Source organism: Daphnia pulex, chromosome 5, assembly GCF_021134715.1.
Source record: "Daphnia pulex isolate KAP4 chromosome 5, ASM2113471v1".
NCBI classification, from domain to species: domain Eukaryota; kingdom Metazoa; phylum Arthropoda; class Branchiopoda; order Diplostraca; family Daphniidae; genus Daphnia; species Daphnia pulex.
This window is the reverse complement of record NC_060021.1, coordinates 8,272,271-8,293,487: the sequence shown is the minus strand read 5'-3', so window position 1 is coordinate 8,293,487 and position 21,217 is coordinate 8,272,271. Positions and strand designations below refer to the sequence as shown.

General features: G+C 43.1%; 2 protein-coding genes and 1 long non-coding RNA gene across 4 annotated transcripts; 1 reads left to right on the top strand and 2 right to left on the bottom strand.

Annotated features, from left to right (window-relative positions):
* Positions 1–246: 246 nt before the first annotated feature.
* Positions 247–1,915, top strand: LOC124194184 (ethylmalonyl-CoA decarboxylase-like). Its single transcript, XM_046588253.1, has 4 exons — positions 247–356; positions 498–773; positions 842–1,552; positions 1,670–1,915. Exons 2-3 carry the CDS (start codon positions 518–520, stop codon positions 1,522–1,524), a joined length of 939 nt encoding a protein of 312 aa, XP_046444209.1. The 5' UTR covers positions 247–356; positions 498–517; the 3' UTR covers positions 1,525–1,552; positions 1,670–1,915.
* LOC124194183 (lachesin-like) lies at positions 1,554–13,853 on the bottom strand. Of its 2 annotated transcripts, XM_046588251.1 has the most exons (10): positions 12,962–13,847; positions 5,661–5,757; positions 5,562–5,592; positions 5,245–5,452; positions 4,480–4,680; positions 4,256–4,402; positions 2,965–3,267; positions 2,742–2,819; positions 1,902–2,096; positions 1,554–1,804 (listed from the first exon to the last, which is right to left on the bottom strand). In XM_046588251.1, the coding sequence occupies exons 1-10, from the start codon at positions 13,050–13,052 to the stop codon at positions 1,719–1,721; spliced, it is 1,437 nt and encodes a 478-aa protein (XP_046444207.1). In that variant the 5' UTR covers positions 13,053–13,847; the 3' UTR covers positions 1,554–1,718. The 2 variants fall into 2 exon arrangements, with proteins under 2 accessions (XP_046444207.1, XP_046444208.1); XM_046588252.1 differs by lacking the exon at positions 2,742–2,819 and having other exon boundaries at positions 12,962–13,853.
* A 2,955-nt stretch (positions 13,854–16,808) lies between these two features.
* Positions 16,809–20,508, bottom strand: LOC124194182. The gene is made up of 2 exons (XR_006874629.1): positions 20,338–20,508; positions 16,809–20,132 (listed from the first exon to the last, which is right to left on the bottom strand). It is a non-coding gene; the product is annotated as an uncharacterized LOC124194182 (long non-coding RNA).
* Between the last annotated feature and the right edge of the window lie 709 nt (positions 20,509–21,217).

The following is a 21,217-nucleotide window of genomic DNA, read 5'->3' as shown; positions in this document are numbered from 1 at the left end:
TTGCGTGAACGAACTTATTTTCCAAATGATCACCACAATTTAACAATTCAATGATTGAAACTTTGAGTTATGGACCGTTGCTGAAGAAGTTCCCCGAGTTTTAGTCGTTGGTTGTTTGTTTACCCGTCAGGCCGTCACCTTGTTTGAACACACTAAAGCTCGGGGAAAATGGCGATCCCCGATTCCATTCCCCGAGTTTTAGTTACCCCCGCAAGTGCAGTACCTGTCACTCTCAATGGAGGGCAGCAGTATACAAAAACAAACAATTACGAAGTGAGTGCTAGTGCTCAGTGCACAGTGCTGGAAACGAGACCTTTATTAAGGCTTTAACTTTATACGATTAAATTTCCGTTCCAGTAAGATTATATACTATCTATTACTTCAGATTGTATTATTAAGTATATCTTTTGACAGCATAGTAATAAATTTTACAAATATTGTTCAACTGTATGAATGATGAAGATACATGTAAACCATTTTTATCTTCTTTTTCACAGTTGATTTCCGCTGTGTCCTAATGTTCATACACTATAAACGCGTCATTCAAAATTTGCGCATCACAAAACTAAGGAAAATCCCTTACTCTCCCACCATGAGTTTCAATGCAGAGAGGCGATGGGTGAATCACTATGCAGGTCCAGAAACACCAGTCATCACAATTTCCGAACAATTCTCAAAATTTGAAGGAGGGAAGATAGAGTTGGTGAAAGACAATGAAAGTGGACTTGCCATTCTAAAAATCAACCACCCAGAAAGACGAAATGCTCTCAGTGGTAATTTGAAATCATATCTTTTTTATTTTAACATTTACAAACTGTTGTATTTCATGTTCTATATGTAGGTAGTATGATGGTTGACCTGTGGAATGCAGTAAACACATTAGAAGATTGGAAAGCTGGCAAAGGGATCATTTTACATTCTGTTGGAGAAACATTTTGTTCTGGGGGAGATTTAAATACCGTTCGCCAAATATCTAATCCTGATGATGGCTACAAGATGGCCACTCTAATGCACAACACTTTGACACGCCTGCACCAGTTGCCTTTGATTTCAGTGGCCCTAATTCAAGGCAAAGCTCTTGGTGGAGGAGCCGAACTAGCAACATCCTGTGATTTCCGATTGTTCACTGAAAAAGGGGAAATCGGTTTCGTTCAAGGAAGAATGGGCGTAGTCACCGGATGGGGAGGTGGCACGAGACTAGTCCAGCTTTTGGGTCAACACCGAGCGCTGGAATTGCTACTAACCTCACGTCAGATATCGGCTTCGGAAGCTGTAGTCATGGGTCTCGCGAATGGCATCACAAAATCTGTTGAATTGCCAGAAGCCGTCGAAGAGGCTAAACAGTGGTTGCAGTCTAAATTGAAACACGCGCCAGAGATCGTTCACGCACTGAAGCAAATCGTCGCGACCGCCCGTGCAGTACCTTATGAAGAGTCTCTGAAAAACGAGCGACAAGTTTTTGCCATGCTGTGGGGAGGAGATGCCAACAAGAAAGCGCTAGAGCAGAACATCAAGCACAAATAATTCCGAAATCGAATTCATTTAGTTTGTGGTTAGTGGTTATTATTATTATTATTTTGTATTGAAGCCAGATGTATTTATACAGAACAGTTGAATAGTTTATTTTGAGTTTACAAGCAGAGTGATTTTTCTTCTTTCTTTTTTTCAGCGATCTCACCAAATTGCCAAATGCATTGGGGGGGAAATTAGACTGGTTTTCACCTAAACAAAATCGAATGTATAGACCAAGTGATGATCAACATCAACGACGACATCGACCACCGAGCTGAGGTACTTGGAGAACCTGAAATTCATTTTTTTTAATTTTTTCAAATAATTGACATTAGATTTACCTAATAACTAAGTATACAAACTGGTCTTTTCAAAAATAAACCATTTACCTTGAGATCGCGAATTAGCTACGCTGTTGAACTTTTTAGCTGTGTTCTTGTACGGAACAGTCTGGTCGCCCAGAACGCTTTCGTGAGTCGCTTTTCCTTTCCTGTTAGTGCCAGTCTCGGTGAATTCGCCCGAATTGTCGTCGTTCTCTCCTGGCCGTCTGTCCGCATCGTTCACCGCCGAAGGAATCGCCGCCGCTGTGTGTACAACAACGTCCAACAACATTAGATATCTCCTAAGATCTCCTTAAATTGATCGACCTCCCCAACTATTTATATACATACATATGTTTTTGCCTCTTGCCAAAGAAAAAAACAAAACAAACAAGCCGGGCACTTTTCAATTTCCTGCCTCCCACAAACGCCATACTCTCCGGAGAGTAGTAGTCTAAGGCTCATTAATTATTTGACGAAAAGGCTCACTTGCTTATTCTGTAAGTCTGTAAGTTTGTGAATCCGCTATTCCGCTAGCCGACGATTGACTTTGAGTGAAAGCAGATTTATATTACACTGCGACTTTTTTAAATAATGGATCATCCCGAGACTCCTCCCCACTACTCCCCCACCCCCCGTGCACCACACACGTACCCGTGTATTTTGTTACCGAACTCAGAAATGTGCTTGGCTCCGCTGTAGGAATATAACACGAATATCATCAACTATTCAAAAGACGACCAAGAACTTGACAGCCCAAACGGCACACACAGAGGCACGGTGACTAAAACCGTAGACATGTATCACACACACACACACACACACAAGCAGACACCAGACCAAAAAATAAAACCGTTTGATGGCTGCTCTGCTAAGGCTGACTAGATATGCAAAAATAGAGTATTATACCTGGGGAAAAGGTCGACGTTGCCGTTGAAGTCAGACGAGCGTCAACCTGTTTGGGTGGCGGGGGAGTCGACAACATTTCTACGCCGCCCAACATGTACATATAAGGCAGAGAGAGAATATAACGGATAAGACGAGTCTCCGATGGAAATATGCGCCAACTATACAGCAGCACGCCGTCTATTTTTAATGCGATTTGCATTCTATATCATCATCTACGACGTACCGTAAACTCGGATGGAACCTTCGGCCTCGCCCAGCGAGTTCTTGGAGACGCACTTGTAGTGGCCAATGTCCTGGGCCTCCACCTGGTGGATGTGCAGCCTCATCTGCGTCTGGTAGCCGACGTGCAAGGTGTCAAGCCGGAGCCGCTTGGACGGCAGGAGCATGATGCCGTTGACGTTGTTGGCGTCCGTGCGGGTCCAGAACGTGATGGGTCGCGGGTGAGCTTCGGTCAGACACTCGAGGATTAAAGTGCCTCCGAGTGGCGAGCCGAGCAGCTGATGCGGCACGAACATCATCGGTTCAACTGTCCGTGTTATCAATAAGGAATTAGAGAGACCAACCAACGCCAGCAGAGTCGTGCAACATTCGCAGCAGCCGAAATAATAATAAAAATCATCAAATAAGTTCCACACGCTCTCACACATTGAACACCGGAAATGGTTCATGGGTATTATATCTTATGTATAGAAATACAGCACGGGGGCTGAGCCGTCATGCGAGCGGAAATTTCGTTCGCTTTAATTGGAAATGGAGAAGGGCGCGGCCATCATCGTGAAATTTAATTGGCACGGGACAAGGCAGTCAGAGTTTTGGACTTTTGACTTTTTTCGTTCAAAATACAGAAAGAGGATCGATTCTGAGAAAAGGTGGGGGCTCAAAGGATGTGGTGAGAGGAGTCAAGTCCAAAGAAGGAAGATGTCCAATAACCTCTCCCGAATATCTACGGCGTTCTAACGGGAGTTGAGTTGCGTCAACAGCGTGTGATCAATAGTACGAACGGAAGACATATTTCTGGAGAGCTGAGCTGAGCTGATGTCGAAATGGAGAGGGGCCGGGACTATGCACATCTTGAAGCGATTGGCGACTTCAAAGGCCGTCACGGATGTCGGCAAAGTGAAGGATGGAAAGGGACGAACTCGTCAAACAAATCTGCCAAGACTCGAGAGCGTCACTCATCGATTACGCTCTGATTGTAATTGGTTCTCGTATTTTGTCTGCGTGTGTGTGTGTGTGGGTCGCGGGCTATCGTGGGCGGGTATTATACATATATGGGTCTTGGGCTGATCAAAGGAAAATATATTATATATTCTATCGGTATAGATCTGTATTAGTTAATCGCAGATATACCTTCCTATACAGAGAGGCCTTTAAGGCCGCTATAGCTTATAGAATCTTGAGAGAGGACCAGTACTTTTATAGGTATACGTAACTGGGGAACAGTTTGATTTTAGATATTTAATAGGCCGCCACTAATTATATGAAGAAGAAGAAGAAAAAGAAGAAGAACTTACACTCGACGTCGAGAGTTATACGTTTGCTGACGCTTGGCGGCACCCCGTTGCTGGCGATGCACAAATAAGCTCCCGAATCGGTCCGGCTGATTTTAGAGAAGATCAGCTCCTCTCCGTCTTGTGCCACGACCAAGCGGCCCGGCAAATCTGCGATAATTAGCCCAACCATAAAATAAAGATTAATGATTAATAAAAAAAAAAGAGTAGTAGAGTAGTAAACGAACCTCCACGTTTGGTCACGCCAGAAGAATTTTCCATTTGATGATTGCCCGTCTTGCCTTCGATAAGAGGTCGGCCGTCTTCTCTTTTCCAGTTGACTCTCGGCGCTGGAACGCCCCGGCCGCGGCAGAGGAGCGAAACGCGAACGTTCTCCCTGACGGACAGTTGCGACGGTGAACTGTCCTCATCGATCACCGACGGCGGCACTAAAATAATAAAATAAAAACCCAAGAAAACGATCAAGCGTCAATCACCCAAGTTATTTGTGTCGACGTTGAGCTCTAATGTTGTTTAATCCGTTGGAACGCTAATCGAAAAAATGACGAAACTTGAAAAAAAAAGCTGCCGTTTGACTGACGGTATCGATCAGCTCGTGACGGTTCATCAACTCGACGGGAGAAAATCCCGAGAACTGATGGCAACAGCAGCAGTACAACACTCGAGAGTATTATATAGAACATTACATACAGTATCCATTCGGCGTCCGGGCTCTCTTTCATTACGCTTTATAATATGAATGAATAACGACGTGCTGAGGGGAATGAACAGGGGATAGACGACCTTTTTTTTGGGATTAGTCGCTATGTGTGTGTGTACTGTTGCCCATTAATATAACGGGAGGGGGTAACACACACGCCGATATTATGAACTAGACGTATAATCCTTTACCGGTGATATTTGCATATGACCGAGAAACCATTTTCTATCAACTCGATCCGTCACTCATCAGAGATATTATATAAACTATTACGAAAATCATGTGTACGCACCGACAACGTGAACGTGGCCCACTTGGCTGATCATCGGCTCCGAGTTGACTTGACACATGTAGCGGCCGGCGTCTTCCTGCTGGACTCCGCGGATGTGCAAGTGCCAGGTGCGCTGGTGGTCGTAGGAGACGGAAAAGCGGCCGATCCGGGCCACCACTTGACGGTGGATCGTTAAGATCATTTGTCGATCCAGATGGACCCAGGCCACCTTTTTCCCGAAAAGAAGATTTACACATGTTTAAGTCGACGACGAGTTGATTCAAATTCATTTTTAATTTTAAAATAATAATCAATGCCAAATTTTATTTGGATCTTACCCTATGGCTTCCCAAATTGTCGACGACGCAGCTGAATGAATTGAAAATGAATTGATTGATAATCATAATCATAATCATAAATTGATATCTATAACTTACGATAGAGCAGCGTCACGGCCGACGGCCACCGTCACGTTGGGCACCGGTTCGGCGAAGGAAACCCGCGGGAGTCCCGTCTGCTGGGCCGGCGACAATGCTGCGCGGGTAATCGGTTTCAAGGAAATTATGATAATTATTTGGAGTTGATTTGATGAATACGAGAGACACAAGCGAATGAAACAGACGACCAAATCCCAAGTCCGCTCCTCATCTACTGTACATCTCGCGCTCAACGGATTTTTGAAAATGAAAAGGGCAATCATCTTCTGCTTCCTCATCACTCCCGCAGAGCAAATTGAAAGACAGACGCGCTATATAGTTTTCCATTAGGGGATATAATGATATATATATACGGCGCGCTCATTTTCAAAACTCTTGGAATAAATATGCGACGGAGAGAGCCAGACGTCTAACATATATATAATAAGTTAGACGCGGATGGATGTGGAGTGGAGGGGTGGTAAAACTCGTCGTCGTCTCTGCATGATGCTGCACAGCTCTGTCGTCGGCATCATGCATGCACCAGAGCTCAATCGCGTCGTTTTCAAATCCGTCGAGAGTTGCCGCTGTTTTTGGATGCCAAAAGATTAGAGCCAAACATGGGCATTATATAAGAGCGCTACTATACAGCTCTAGAACGTTTGCGTGTTTGTATAGAAATCAGCCGTGGGCGGACGGCTAAAAAGACCAGCAGTTTCCTTTCTAATGGGACGACGGTTGGAATATAACGCGCACAGAAAGAAAGAAAAAAGGAGGAATAAACATCAAGAGAGATGCAACAGCAAGCAGCTCTCCTTCTGAAAAGGCGCCCGAGCAAAAAGGGAATAGGGGATTAAGTCGGGTTGCTGCTCATTCGTCGTCCCGTAGATATTCTATTTCCACCGGTTCGCCTTCCTTTTCTTAGTCCTCTCCCTCTACACCATTAGCACGGATGCTCACTTAAGAACCTCAACTGTCGACTAAGCATGAAAGAAAAGTGTGTGCGTGTATACAACAAAAACATGTTATTGTACAAACAGCAGACAAGGCGAACAGTGCGGTTCTTCTTCTTGGTAATCCTTTTTTTCTCTTTCGCTCTGATCATACGGGTCGGGCATATATAAAATTAGCCCCCGTGTGTACTATATGTAGGGCACTAATATAGCCAAATTGTAGAGTTCGCTGTGTCGTCACTGCTGGTCTCTATAGGAGATTTGCTGGTGGATTTCAGCGCTCGCCATTCTTGTAATATTGCGCGCTGCTCTCTAGCCGCTCTATCCATCGCGTGCTGGCGTAATATCATTAGACCCCGCGCATGAAATGTGCACAGATGGCATAAGAAACCTTCTAGCCTTATTTTTCCATTTCTGTGCTGTGCATAGCTTGATTGGATATATATACTAAGAAAAGGATTGTGGGTGAGGGGAATAAGGGGGGCCCGGATGCTGTCAATTAACCTGAACCGTCCCGTGAGCGACTTATAGGCAAAGTCCGTATAATAAGGTCGACTCTCTCTCTCTCTCTCTATTATATAGTTGCATGTACAGCACACGTATATAGTTGCCCCACTAGCTCCTGTCGCCGACCAAAGTGAACCTGACTGGTATATGTCTATATAGGCTTAATAGTCTTTGAACCACTAAACATAGATTCTGATTCGGGTTGCCCAGTTTTTCAGGGTAAGTTGAACAGAGAGGCCCCGGACCCCCCTTCCACCGGCATAGTATAGCGTGATAAGACTCCCGACGTTAATGGAATCAACTTGTATACCTAGCTCCTTATACCAGGAGACTGAGGAAACTCGATTGAATTCCGCACTGCTGCGACTATCTCAGGTTGAAAATGCTCCAGTGTAAGAGGATGGAAACAAAAAAAAAGGAGAATGTACACTTTTATAGGGCGTATACCTTTCGGTCGTCTTCTATCTAATACCATCAAGTTACCTCTTTTTCTTTCTTTTTTCTTTTCTGTCACGGAGCCTTTGGGGGATCGCGGTCTGAGGGATTTGTTACGTGGGTTTTCCTTCTGTCAACGACGACGACTCGCAACCCTTAGCCTCTTTATTTTTACAACCCCCGAACGGGCGTCGGTGGCCGGGATATATTTATATATATATCTACCGCGGAGAAACTCGTGCTGGGCAATATCCTCCCGCGTTCTCGCAGGTCGTATAAAAAGTAAGTAACAAAGACGGACATTGGGAAAACACGAGGAAACTCAACCCAAAAAAAATAGAGAAAGAAACAAAAGTAGAAGAAGAAAAAGAAGAATAGTGTCGTCTTGTGTCTTGTTGAACGGGAAAAACCTATTCCCAACTCATCAATGGGCATCGAAGATTTATAGGTAGCTCGTCCCACACTATAAGGGTTATATGGCCACTATATAAAAACCTTAAAGAGTACAGAAACAAGAAAGAGCTATAGTTCCTCTTTAAATTCGATGGCCCATGTCTATAACTTCTCTCCACAATTCAACGCGTTTGATTTTTGTTTTTCCTGCTCTTTTTAAGGATTTGTTCCGTTTTTTTTCCGGTTCATTTCCTTTTATGGCTCACCTGGATGCGTGTGTGTCGTTTGACGTCACGCACTGTCACGCGAAAATACCCCGCCACCCCCCTGAAAAAACATCAGACTGGACGTGTCCAGCAGCAGCAGCATCGATCCCCGAAAGGAATAAGATATTATACGGCAACTGTATAAGTTCCAGGTGGGTCGCAAGCGATGGGCAATAACAAAACCCGGGCTGTAGCCTATCTTAGACTATACCTATGTGGGATATAGTCGGGCGCCGGTTTGACCCGATGTTTCTTTGATGACGCGATTACTGGACGCGCGCGCGGGCAGATGGAAAAAAACCTTTGCACGAGCTATAGGCTATATAGACTATAGCATCTCTCAGCTTAAATATGTTTGCTTCTGCTCAGGATTCTGCTAATGGTTTGATTCATAATGCACGACGCAATAATAGTATAGATAGATAGAGCGAGGAAACTACAACATGTCCACATACTAGTAGACACATATCACAGAGGCGGAAACTCTTAGCTCATAAACTCCCGCCGACTGACAATTTCTGTATTCGCCCGGCTGCTGTGATGATGTGGGACGAGCTTGTCGCGGCCCACCTCCAGCGCTCTCTCGGCGCTCGTTTTATCGACGATTTGTTCCGATTATTTATGAGAGTTATATCTCTCCCACTACTCCAGGAGGACAGCAAAAAAACAAACAAACAAACAAAACTCTTAGTCTCCTCATATTTGTTGTTGTTGTATAGTACCCCCCACACAATATATGCAGGTGGATATAAAGGAGATCATCAATAGTCTGGACAACCATTGGACGCATTCAACATTCATATAACTGCGGTGGGGTTTTATCCGACCCAGACGTTCTTCCTCCTCTATTGATAAGCGATGAGTAGAGTCTGACAAAAGAGAATTTCTAATAAACAAAAAATGTCTATAAGACGCGGACGGGAATTCACGCAGGAAAATGGATATCTAGACAAATAGAGATATTGCCGTTTCCTTTCTTTAAGATTATTATTATTTTTGGCTCATTATTATACGCCGAGCGATGACGATTAATAATAATAACACGCCGCCTCCTCTTCATTGTCTCGTTGGCAATATCACTCCACTCTTGGACAGATCAAAGTATCTTTTAGTTTGAATGGCCTTTTGGTTGAACTAACGGGAGAACAATAACCGCGTTGATCGTTTATTATTCCCTTTTTGAAAAAATAATAATAAAAAAAACCAGCATTATGCAGCAGAAAGACTAAATCAACAGACTTTGTACACACACGCGCGCTTCCGTATAGATTCTGAAGAAAAGGGGCGATATCGTATAATATACACAGACACTTTGGCATGGTCGTCGCGGACAAAAGTTGCGTGCTATCGATATGAGCGAGAGATATGATCCGATATAAGACATAGTCTACGTAGTATATAGGCTGGCGATTCAAAAGAAAAAGAATTTTTTTTTTTTTTTTTTTTTTTTTGGTGAATCAACCAACGATTTTTCGAGTGTTCTTCAGGATCAAACGAAAGTACGAGCCCATCCTTGAAATAAATAAAAAAAGAACTTTTGTCCTATCCAGCTGATATTATCTGCGCCATAAGCGTTCGGGGGGTAGAACCGCGTTGCGTAATAGCTGTGCCGAGCTTTTTAACAACACAATACACAACAACTTTTCTATTGTTGTACACTACGTCATGTTGACAAAAAAAAATCCCGGCAGCATTTTTTTTTCTCGTTTTTCCTATTGTTTTCCTGAGCGTTGTGTATTTTTTTGTTGTACACGAATTTCCTAGCCGCACATACATACATGTGTGGATAGGCCACAGCAGCACCCTCCCCCCACTGGTTTTTATCGCTGACATATACACAAGCTACTTTGTCTTTTGTCTGTTTTCTTGCTTGCGTGTCCCGTGAACTCTCGCCCGCCGACTGTGTGTACCGCTCATATTCTTTGTCTATACGCTTTTTATAGAAAAACAACATCATCGGCACTTGTACACGGATTGCGTATTTTTTTTTTTAAGATATAAGCGGCCGTTTTTTTTCCCTACCTAACCCTCGACACTCTTGTGTGTGTGTGTGTTGCGCTAATTGGTTGATGGACAAAATACATATCCTGTCGACACGGCGGGGTTTCCGTTGATTTTGATTTTTAAAGAAGAAAAATAATATTTCGTGCCCGAACAGTGGAAATCCATATCACAGACACATTACTATATATTTTTAGTGTGCGCCTATCCCGTATCGCTTGATTCAATCGCTCAACTGCCTTTAATCGAGTTAGTCACCACCGAAATGAAGCCTTTGCAACGATAAATGCGCAGCTTTTTTATATAATAACAAACACAGCACAATATAGAAATGCTGCACGACGGGGGGTTTTATTATTATACGATGAAAGCAAGCGGCTACTAATTGTTTTCGGGTTAAAGGCCATTGATGCAAAAAGGTTTCACCCGATGTCAATTAGCCGATTGAAATCGCGCGTCGACCGCACACCGGAATTTCTTCCTTTTTTCTAATTCAAAGCCAATTTCCAGAGCGAAAATGTTATTCTATATAAGGTCTCTTATTATATTGCGTTCTCCTCTAAACTGATTTGTGCAACGCGGTTGCCTGGGCGATATCAATCTGGGCCGCACACTCTCCAGGCTGTCAATCACAATCTCGCGGCGCCCATGATGGGCTCTATGTGTTAATAGTTCTTGGTTCTTTTTTCGTACACACATAGTCGCCGACTTATATAACCATCAGAGTGCTGCCAGAGCAGTTGGGGTGATGCTATCGCCGTCGTGTCCAATCTTGGAATAATAACCGGTCCGAACTCTCCCCCCTCACACACTACGCCTTGTGACTTTTTTATTTACAAAGACACACACATAAGGCAGCCGGAAAAAAGAGGACCACCTACATCCGGCAGCATTTAGTTCCGACTTTTCCAACATTTGAAATTATTTTTTTTTTTGTTTAGCCGCCATCCGCAATTTGCGTGTCACGGAGGTGTCTAAAAAGGTCGATGCGTAGTATATTGCGACCTCAGCCGGCGTTTAATAAATACATAAAAGAATATTAGACTTTGGCGTGTCGTCGAACGCCCAAATTTGACTCTTTTGAACGCGGAATAAAAAAAGCCGGAGAGGGGGAGGCGAATAATATTCCATTAATCTTGTGGCCTAACGAACTGGGGAGGAGGAGGAGGGGAGACTGTATTAGGAGGGAGGTCTATACTATATAAGAATCCGAAGAAAATCAACTCCTCCCAAATGCACACACACACACATATTATGGAGAGAGAGAGAGAGAGAGCCCTGAAAAAGCTCTCAGCTTTCGTCTCCACCTACTTTTTCGACGTGACTTGACGGTCCCCCCTCCCCTCCTCCATACTCAGTTGGCCCCCAATATTCCAATAGAAGTGCTGACCAGGACCTTACAAATGCAAACAACGTCCGATATCTAGCTATAGCGCGTCGAGGGGCGATATACTACTACCCCACTAGACAAAGTAGACCTCAATATACGTACGTACGTATATATAAATCTAGATAAGAAACAGCAGAGCTAGAAGGTTCAAAGAGAAGCCTCGTCTTTCATCTTATGTATTCCCGATCGGGATCACCCACCCCTCTCTCCCCCTTCTGTTTTGAGTCTTGTTTCACCTTACAGTAGCTATAGATAGTGGTTGGCTATCTACTATTCAGTCCCAGTGAAAAAGTTCGGTTTCAATTTGGGCAATCATCGTCAATAATAAATCAAATGCTCTCTCAACTTGCAGCAGTTGTTAAGTATGTATATCGTCGTCGGTATTCACTCGAATGGCTTTGAATGAGACATTGAAAAGTTGAAGAATTTGGTGAAGAATCAAAAGAAAGAATTCGTGGAAGAGCTTCGATATAAAGAGAAAATGAAAATGATCTTCAATCGCAATTCTTGAATTTATTATATAACATCCCAACCGGAAACTCTTTCGAGTTAAATTTCGACGTCGTCTGACAGCGGCGGGAATTTCAAATCTGCCCGGAAGGAACGAAAGATAAAAACGCCACCCGCGCACGGGACGACAGAGACCTATTCATATGTATAAGAGCATATGTCTCTCTAATCTCCGTTGACGATAATATCCTAAGAACAATTTTTTTTTTGGGCTAGTTGTTGAATTTGCCTGGTGAATAAATGATGCGGAACCACTCAAGGAAAACTCGGCGGATGAACACACAAACGGACGATCGTCGCGCTCTCTCTCGCTCGCTCCATAATTGACAGTCGGACGACGAGTTAATGCCTCCGCCCGCCCTCTTCTAATCTCCTCTCTCTTTTGCTTTTCTCTCCAGCACACTTAACATTAGTTTCTCTTCCATCTCGTATACGTCCCATCTTCATGTTTCACCACACACAACCCGTTCGTGATCGTCTAAGTAGCTTACACACACGCCATCTCGACCTGGCGGCTCCTTCAACCAACCGACACTTTTTTTCTTAATTCAGAAAGGTAACAAGGAAGCGCCAAAAAATTAAAGAACATCATCAAGAATCTAAACTTGTGAAGAACAAAGGTGGGTTCCTCCGCCGTTTATATTTTTTTAAATTTTCGTCACCTTCCCCCCTTCATCACGCGTACAACAATAGACGGCGTGATGCAATAAGTCGCTATCCGGGGTACCCCCCTGTCAACTTTAATCCCGCTAATAATTCAATCGCGCCACTCGCGACACCCAGCAATATAAGCGGGGTCGAGACAAAAAATGAATTAAGAGCGCAAGGAAAAATGAAAATATAAAAAAAGCAAACGGGAAAGCTCACCTGTGGAAGCATCCGACAGGGCGACGGGATTGGCCGAGAAGTAGAAGAAGAGAATCAATTGCGACACAGAGCCTAACATCTTTTTAGCCATGCTCGGCTTCAATTTCCTAAATCTCCTCCAGGCAGTTAAATCAATCACCAACTGTTTTCTTGTTTCTCTTTTTTTTTTTAATTGTATCAAATGTTTAATAGTGGCGGTAATAACAGTAACACGATTCGTTGTTGTTGTCGGCTCTTTTTGGCGGCTGCCGGGCCGATTTCACGACCATGTCGAATGTTTCAGCGAAAATCGAACCGCGCGGTCGAAGAAGTTCAATCTAATTTCTGGTATTTCGGGTTGGAGGGTCTATAAACCGAAACTTGTGGTTGATTATTTGAAAAATTCAAGCGGGAAAAATGTCAGCCCTTTTCACTGCTGCTTCGATCTTGAGTTGCCGATCGTGCCGAGTCAACTGACACGTTCCAGCCGGTGGCGTTCTGCTTTTCAACCTTCTCTCTATCACTTTCATCCAATAACATTATACGCCACCCACTATACACACACACTCTCTCGATCCTGTTGTGTGTGTGTGTGTGTGTGTCTATACCCTCGCCAGATCCACGATCCGGGGTTGGGATTTTTTTTTTGTTCAGATTATTTCGAATTGCGCGCGCATCTCGACGGAGGATATATGTCGTCCGAAGAGCCCGATCATTCAGTGGTTCTTGAATCATCAGCTCCTCCCTTTGCTCATCTGAAATTGAAGTGGAAACACGCGCTAATTAGAACCATCTGATCAGTTTCAATAGGTTCGCTCAAGAGTTTTCTACTAGACTCTCCGACCTTAAAAAAACACACACACACGCCGACAAGAAGTAGAAGAAGTAAAAGAAGAAGAAGAAAACTCTTAAAAAGCCGACAAGGGGGGAGAAAAAGAAACTAAAAGAAGAAGAAGACTCGAAGACGACTACCTACTACTAGAGAAGAGTATATAGATCTCTTATTGGGACGGAAATCCGCCTTCGCATCATCAGCCAAGACCAAAGCCGATCCTCAGCAGCTGATTATCGAGTATATAAGTAAGGTTTCTTCTTCTTCTTCTTCTTTTTTTGATTTATATGTACCTTTGACTCACGATAGCTTTCCAGTTGTCGACGGTCATAAGAAGGCCACACACACATAAGGGGAATCTAAAGTTGCCATCATTTGGCGAAAGAGTATAGAACAAGCCGATGAGCTTGTTAGTGTTAAACTACTTTCAACGATTGAAAAGAAAATAAAGAAACGTTGGACATGTATACAGTGTAAATCCATTGCTGAATCGATTGCATTTTTTCCAGATGACCGTGGAGACTCTTCCTCACAGCAGAGAGAGATAGGGCGACAAAGACAAGTATAAAGCTATTGTCAAAAACGATTTCTATAGAAAATCTGAGCAAGGTTTTTCTTCTTCTTCGTGCTCTATCATATCATCGAAGCGCGGGAGTGCCTCCTTCAATGAGCTCCGTTTCTATACTTTCGATACACAGCCACAAATCAAATCTGTATATATATTCAGAAAAAAAAACCACCAAATGGAAAAGTTTGTCATGGATTGGTCTTGTTTTGTTTCTTCTTATTGCCTCATTGGGAGATTTTGTATGGACAAAGTTCTGAAACAAATAACAATACACGTGTAGGGTTGTAGGCCGTTGAAAGAGCAAGCTAGCTAGCTGCAGAGAGATGGTGATTGATAGCTGATGGATCACGTCATATCTTTTGTATAGCCAAAAGATTTACCCCCCTCGGCCGCAAAATTGGCAAGCCGATCGCTCGGCGGATATAGAAAAGTTTTCTTTGCCCCTTTTTGTCTTTATATTTCTAATATATCCTTGATGTGCTGCTGCTGGAGACCAGCAGTACCATAGCACGACGACGTCGTCGCTTATTTAGCCTTTCAACAGAAGGAGGGGCCAACCCCAGTAGGTTTTTCTCTGCGTGTGGTCGAGGGGAGGAGGGATTGATCAAAAGCCGCAGCCGGATCTTATCGTCGTTTGTCTTCATTTTGCCCAAGTCGAACCCTGTCCTGTGTCCTTCGTTTTTTTCCCCCTTTCCGCCCGTCTATACACTCCTTTTTTTACTCTTTTAGAATATTCCCGAGACTTATATACATGGAACACTGTGACTTGTTTGTACATATATACGATAGATATCTTTTAAGATAGACTCACTGCTTCCTAGACTTGTATATACGGACCCCACCGGTCTATATATTTTAGAGCCCTGATGGTATTACCGTGAATTCGACCGACGCTATCAAACCCACCCTGTCGAATTCTTTTTCCCTTCAACTTCTTTTGTATCTTTAAATATTGAAAATAAATACTGTACACGGAAAGTGTGTTTTTTTCTTGTTCCTGTGCTACCTCTCTCTCCTTTTGATTTTGATTCTTTTTCTACGATAATATTTCGCTCGATTGGAGAAGAGCGGCCGTTTGACGTTTCAGCTTCTCTCAAAGTCCCTCCTCCCCATTTGATTTTGATTCCGTCTGTGTGTTGGATGTATATATAATACGTCGCCTGTTTTCATCCGCACGGCTTCGTGCCACTAGGCAACCGAATCGAACCGTATCCTCATAGACGTTACGTCGTCGGCCCCCCCCCCCCCCCCCCAACCCTTAAAGCCACCCGCCACCCGCCGTCTAAAACTTCTGTGTGCATAGAGGGCAAAGAAAACCTTGAAAACTTTTTCTCGCCCGGTCCCTCCCATCAATAAGAAATCACAACTGGTGTGTGTGTGTCTACATTTCCAGCAGCTGGCAAATATTTCAAAAATAAATAAAAAAATAAAAGGATGATATACACGCGCCAACTCTATTGTGGTAATGAGAAAAAAACACCTGTCTAACAAAGAGAGAGAAAGGTAAAAAAGAAAACTTTGATGGTTGTCAAGGAACTGAACGCAGCAGCCGATGATTGGAATAAGAACCTGAGGCGAATTTAGCGCTAATGTGCCGTGTGTGTCTACATTGTAATAAGTTATCCAATCGGAATAACACCATCGCCAATGGATGGGTGGCCGTCGGCAATCGATTGGCGTCCGCTGCTGGATCAAAAAACGGCGAACACACAGCACCGCATCCGCCACAATGAATAAATAAAATGTCGGTGCGTGGTGATCATAATAATAAAAGCGAGTAAAGAATTGAGCCGTCATAAATGGAGTGAATGCGACGCCAACCAACAGATGAAAAAAGTTCTTCCTAGCGCTCCTTATAGACATGATATACCCCGCAACAGCCCAGCCCAGCCCAGCAGCAGCGTGTATGGACGCGTATTACACGTGAGTTGGTGCTGTGTGTGTACACGGGCTCATTTCTCCATAACGTGCCTCGGAGCGAAGAAAAAAAAAACACCTCTAACCCAGCACATGAAAAGAATGACATACGTACATAACGTGTGCACTGCGCTGGGATGGAGGAATAGAGATCCGAGAAGGAGATTTATAAGAGGCCGCCCATTTTTGGTTATATCTTTTATACATCGGGCGAGCGGTGTGATTGACTATATAACATATGAACAAAAAAAGCGGGGAGAATATATAAGTTGCAAACGCCTTAATATTGGATATTTTCTCGGTCGTTTATTACCAGAGTTCATCTATATATTTTAAAATGTTACCAAGGGAAGGAAAAAAAGTTATTAATTATTCAATCAAAACTCGTGTCGAAGAAGAAATCACAATAGTTTGCTGATTAGTTATTCTTTTTTTCTTCCAGAAATAAAAGAATAGCGAGAAAAGAAAAGAGGCGTGACGAATGAAAGCGTCGCGACGCTTTTTGATTATCCAAGTTTTTTTCCCCCTTCATTTTCTTTTCTTTTATATTATTATTATTATTTTTTGAGGTTATTATTGGCTTCTCTCGCTCTCTGCGGGTGTGTGTTTGGGTTCGTAAATAAAATCTAGATGAAGATGCCAACAATAATAGAAGGGCACAACAGCAGCGGCCGGAGCAATAGTCTAACCGACGCCGACGACGACGCTCTCTCCGGCCAATACAATAGAGACTGCCGAGGGAGAGAGAAAAGCAACGACGACGACGACGACGCGCAAGAGAGGAAGTCTTTCGCTGGTTGTGGAAGGTGCACATTATTTTTCATTAAGCTCTCGCACACACACACACAACAGGGTGAGACCGAACGAGCCTGCCCTTTTGGGTTGAATGTTCAGCCAGCGCTATACACACACACACACACACCCCTAACGTTTTTTCTTATGTGCGCGCTTGTTGTCGCCCTTTTCATATTATTATATAAAGCTCCCAAGTCGGCTCCTATATAGGCTCCTAGTTTCTAATGAAGGAATCTTGCCGACCCTTTTTTCTTCTCGCTAGATCCTCCGCTCTTTGATGCTCTTCGTCGCCCTCTCCTCCCCTCTCTGTGTGTGTGTGTGTTTATAAGAAACCAATATAGACGACCAGTGGGGTCAGTTATATAAGAGCCCAGACACCCCACTCCCCTTTCTGGCTATTGTTCATGAATGAGATTGACTCGTTTTAACATAAACGGACGGAGGGGAGACCCCGGAAGACGATTTCCTTATTGTGTGTGTGTGTGTGTCGAGAAATTTGTACACACTCCACGAAGCGGTCAATTAGATCGCACCCCAGTGGGCATATATACATTCCGAATAATAGCGGGGAAATTATTTGAACGATCTTTTGAGATTTTGAGATAATTCGCGTAGGCGGAAGATAAGAAAAAGAAAAAGGGGGGACGTTTCACGCGCAAATTTTATTGTCCGACTGCTGTCGACGGCTCGTTTTTATTTTTTTCCCCTTTTTTTGTCTTTTCACGACCGCGTGTATATGGTCATCATTCGTGATGGAAGGTAAATCCTGGTGAAGAAGAAGAAGAAAAAAAAAAAGAGCTCACTGCGCTTGTTGGTCTAATCTGGTCGAAATGCGGATGCTGCTGCCGCTGGGGCGGATCTATATAAAAAGAAGAAGAAGCTTCTATCTTCTGCACAATATATGGGTTATATATATATTGTCCCAAGAACGCAAAGGGCGGAGACCGACGCCTCGGTCTGTGTGTAACGACGCTCTCCCACCCCTCCTACTCGGCGGTCGTCGTCGCCGACGTCGTCCGAACGCTAACACGATGATAAACGGGCTGTCGGCAATCATTCTTTAACAGCTATAGAGCTTTGACTCGCGACCCGATATTCTCTGCTGGCTCCCCATTTTTTTCCAACTGGAGAATCATAAGAAAAATAAAGGGGCAAGCGCCATGTCCAGCCCCCCCCTATTTTTTCCGTGTGTGTGTAAAAGTGCGGACGATGGGAGGATCGCGGGAAAAGAAAAAAAAGAGAGTGTCGTGCATTAATCTGTACTACAAACAGGTCCCGTCCGCGTACGATCTGTCGGCCAAACATATCTATAATATATCCGGCATCCATCAAAAGGGCGTGTGTGTGTGGCTGTGTGGCCCCATCGCGGAAATCTGTTCGTCTGAAATAGATTTCGTCGAGTGAACAATTTATGCGGGAGGGAAAAGAAAAAAGTGATTAATAAGAGCCACGGTGCAGTCGTCGGGAGAACTAATGCGATCTTTTCCGCACACTTATACATCTACATAAAAAAGGGGGGAAGATATGATGTCGCGATGTATAGAAAAACGAAAAATCGGTTTGAAAGATATTAATCGAAGAGCTACTCCCACTCGGTTGGACAAAATATGAACCAGAAAAATGCCAGCCCATCAATTGGAGAACTTTGTGAAAATGGTGGAGGGCGGCGGCGGCCATTGGGCTCCGCATCAGTTCCCACTTAACTCTTTTCCAATATCTCATCCCGACATTTCATTTGACTTTTGACTTTTCCGACATTTGACTTTGATATCAAAGAAGAAAAAAGAAAAATCTGGGACTAGACACATGACCTGAGATTACATTGCCGAATTTTAATTATATTCGTATGCAAACAAGAACAGTCTAGTTTATTAACGCCTGCAGAAAACTCACGTTTCTAACGAAATAAAGAAATTGCAACGCCATTGTTTCCATATTTTACCGTGTACAATATAGACCAACGGAAACGTTGTCATTTGAAGTTGTTAACACACACTTTGCGCAGGTATGCATTATTCACGGTACGTATGCATAAGTCTGTATAGATTGCATCGAGGTGTAACTCGTCTCAAAGTTAATGTCACATGACGCCATCAAACTCTGCATAAACGACCTTTTTCAACCCAAAAATCAAGCGTTATCCTAGACGTCTAGTCCGTAATAAAATGCGTTGTGTGGCGGTATCAAAACCCGATCTTACACACATGATCCCCTGGACTCGTATTTGAGGCCTAGTCTCGTCAGCTTGGCATTTGAATAATGGCCTACCACCGACGAGATACCGATGGATATATTTACACGATCCTCCTTCCCCCTTCTCTTTTATTCCACCCACTCCTCCCCAGCAGCCAACGACAAAACGTGAGCTCAATGCCAAATCGCTCCCGATTTTCTGATCTATTTCTCCGTATATAGTCGATATGGAATCCTCAAGACACCGGAGTGTGTCTGTATACTGTGCAAGGGTTAATGGAGATAACATTTACATAAGAGAGGGCGAACGCGGAGGTGCCGGTGTGGCGGCATGTCCCTCTTGGTCAAAAAATTGGTCTTGTTGCAATTGGCTTCAAGTGTTCAAGTTCAAATATTTTCGAATGCGATAGTTTTCTACCCACAGACAAAGTTGTTAGGTTCAAAACAAAACAAACCTAATCTGCAGTCGTTCGACAAATGAGATTTTCAGTAAACCTGACTGAGAAAAAACCAAAACGGAGAGAGAAAACAGTTGCAGTCAACTGTCTAGCTCAGGAATAAACATACTCCTTGACTACGTACTAACGATTTATAATCAACCCCACCAAAAATTGTCAAAAAGGAAGAATAGAGATCAATTTTGTCCTACTTTTGTGCCTGGGAAATACAGCCAGGCATCTACAGTTGCTCCATCCATCCGATGAAGAGTTAAAACACACCAGACGGGATAGGGTATGAAGTGTGTCCTCGTGAATACACCCACATTCACATGGGCGTACACGAGGATATTTAAAGAAGAAAGGGGAAAATGATGATAATTGATAATGATCCGTAACTCGATTGGCAGTGCATTCAATTGCATTCCAATGCAATGGGATGCTTTTTATCTAAATAGAAATAGAAAATAGGTTACAAATAAATATCGGCAGAAAATATTGACAAAAACAACAAGTCAGGAAAATTTTAAAATGAGACGCTGGGTAAACCCTAATTATTAATAAATGGGAGAATTAAAGGTTTACATGTAATACACTGCATTAATTACCTAAGACCATTAGGTCACAGGTCAATAAAAGTAACGAAAATTATTACCTATTCAAGATCCTGACATTGTTGCTGGTGACAGGTTAACACATGCACAAAAAAAACCTTGCATATTGTGTTATAATGATGGCTGGCTCTGGCAACAAATATTCAAAAAAGAAAAAGCAAAAGGTTACATAGGACAAACAAACTGTCATGCATCAACAGGGGCAACTAGCATTTCATAAATTTGGAACAGATTTGACTCTTCTATAGCTACCAGTATCATTCTATTTGTATTTTTAGTTTTATTTACCTGCTAAACAGCATGGAGTATGACGGTTGTCAAAAACAAATAAATCTATAACAATATAAATCTAATCTTGAATCATGCTTGAATTTTGTCGTCTCGAAATTTTTAACTGCAACAAGTGAACAAGAGCAGAGTCAGCAGACGACACTTGTCCAATTTTCTTCTAATCAGCATGCTTACGAATTACGATAATACGAAAGTTCGATCGATAATTTGAAATTAGAAATGATAAAAAATCAAACTCCCGACCGCTCAAAAACGGAGGCCAAGAGCGAATAAATATCTTGAGTAAAAATAATGTCTACTGTTCAATAATGTAATGCAAGTAATCATAATATATGGCAGCACAGCCGAATACAAGTTGTCCCGTTGAAAAACAATCTCTCCCGGCGCCTTTCTATATAATATAACTGACAGTTTAAATCTGCTAGAGTTGTTGGGATTTGATTTGAATGATATAATCAAAGTTTTGCCTTGGCGAAGAAAGTCGGGCAGAGAAGGAAATCACGTGTGTGTGACGAGCAGCAATGAGATGTGTCGCGCCAGAAGATGCCGAGTGTGTGTGTGTGTGTAGGACTTTGGCTGGTGGTGCTGCTGCTGGGTGAGAGAGTTGATTTCCGTGATAAATCATTGCGA

What these genes read in the sequence shown, in the direction of transcription:
- LOC124194184 (XM_046588253.1), top strand. Translation starts at nt 518, where the DNA reads ATGTTCATACACTATAAACGCGTCATTCAAAATTTGCGCATCACAAAA. An exon ending in AAGACGAAATGCTCTCAGTG is followed by an intron (nt 774 to 841) that starts GTAATTTGAAAT and finishes TTCTATATGTAG; the next exon opens with GTAGTATGATGGTTGACCTG.
- LOC124194183 (XM_046588251.1), bottom strand. Translation starts at nt 13,052, where the DNA reads ATGGCTAAAAAGATGTTAGGCTCTGTGTCGCAATTGATTCTCTTCTTC. An exon ending in ACAATTTGGGAAGCCATAGG is followed by an intron (nt 5,453 to 5,561) that starts GTAAGATCCAAA and finishes TTCGGGAAAAAG; the next exon opens with GTGGCCTGGGTCCATCTGGA. An exon ending in GGGCCACGTTCACGTTGTCG is followed by an intron (nt 4,681 to 5,244) that starts GTGCGTACACAT and finishes TTATTATTTTAG; the next exon opens with TGCCGCCGTCGGTGATCGAT.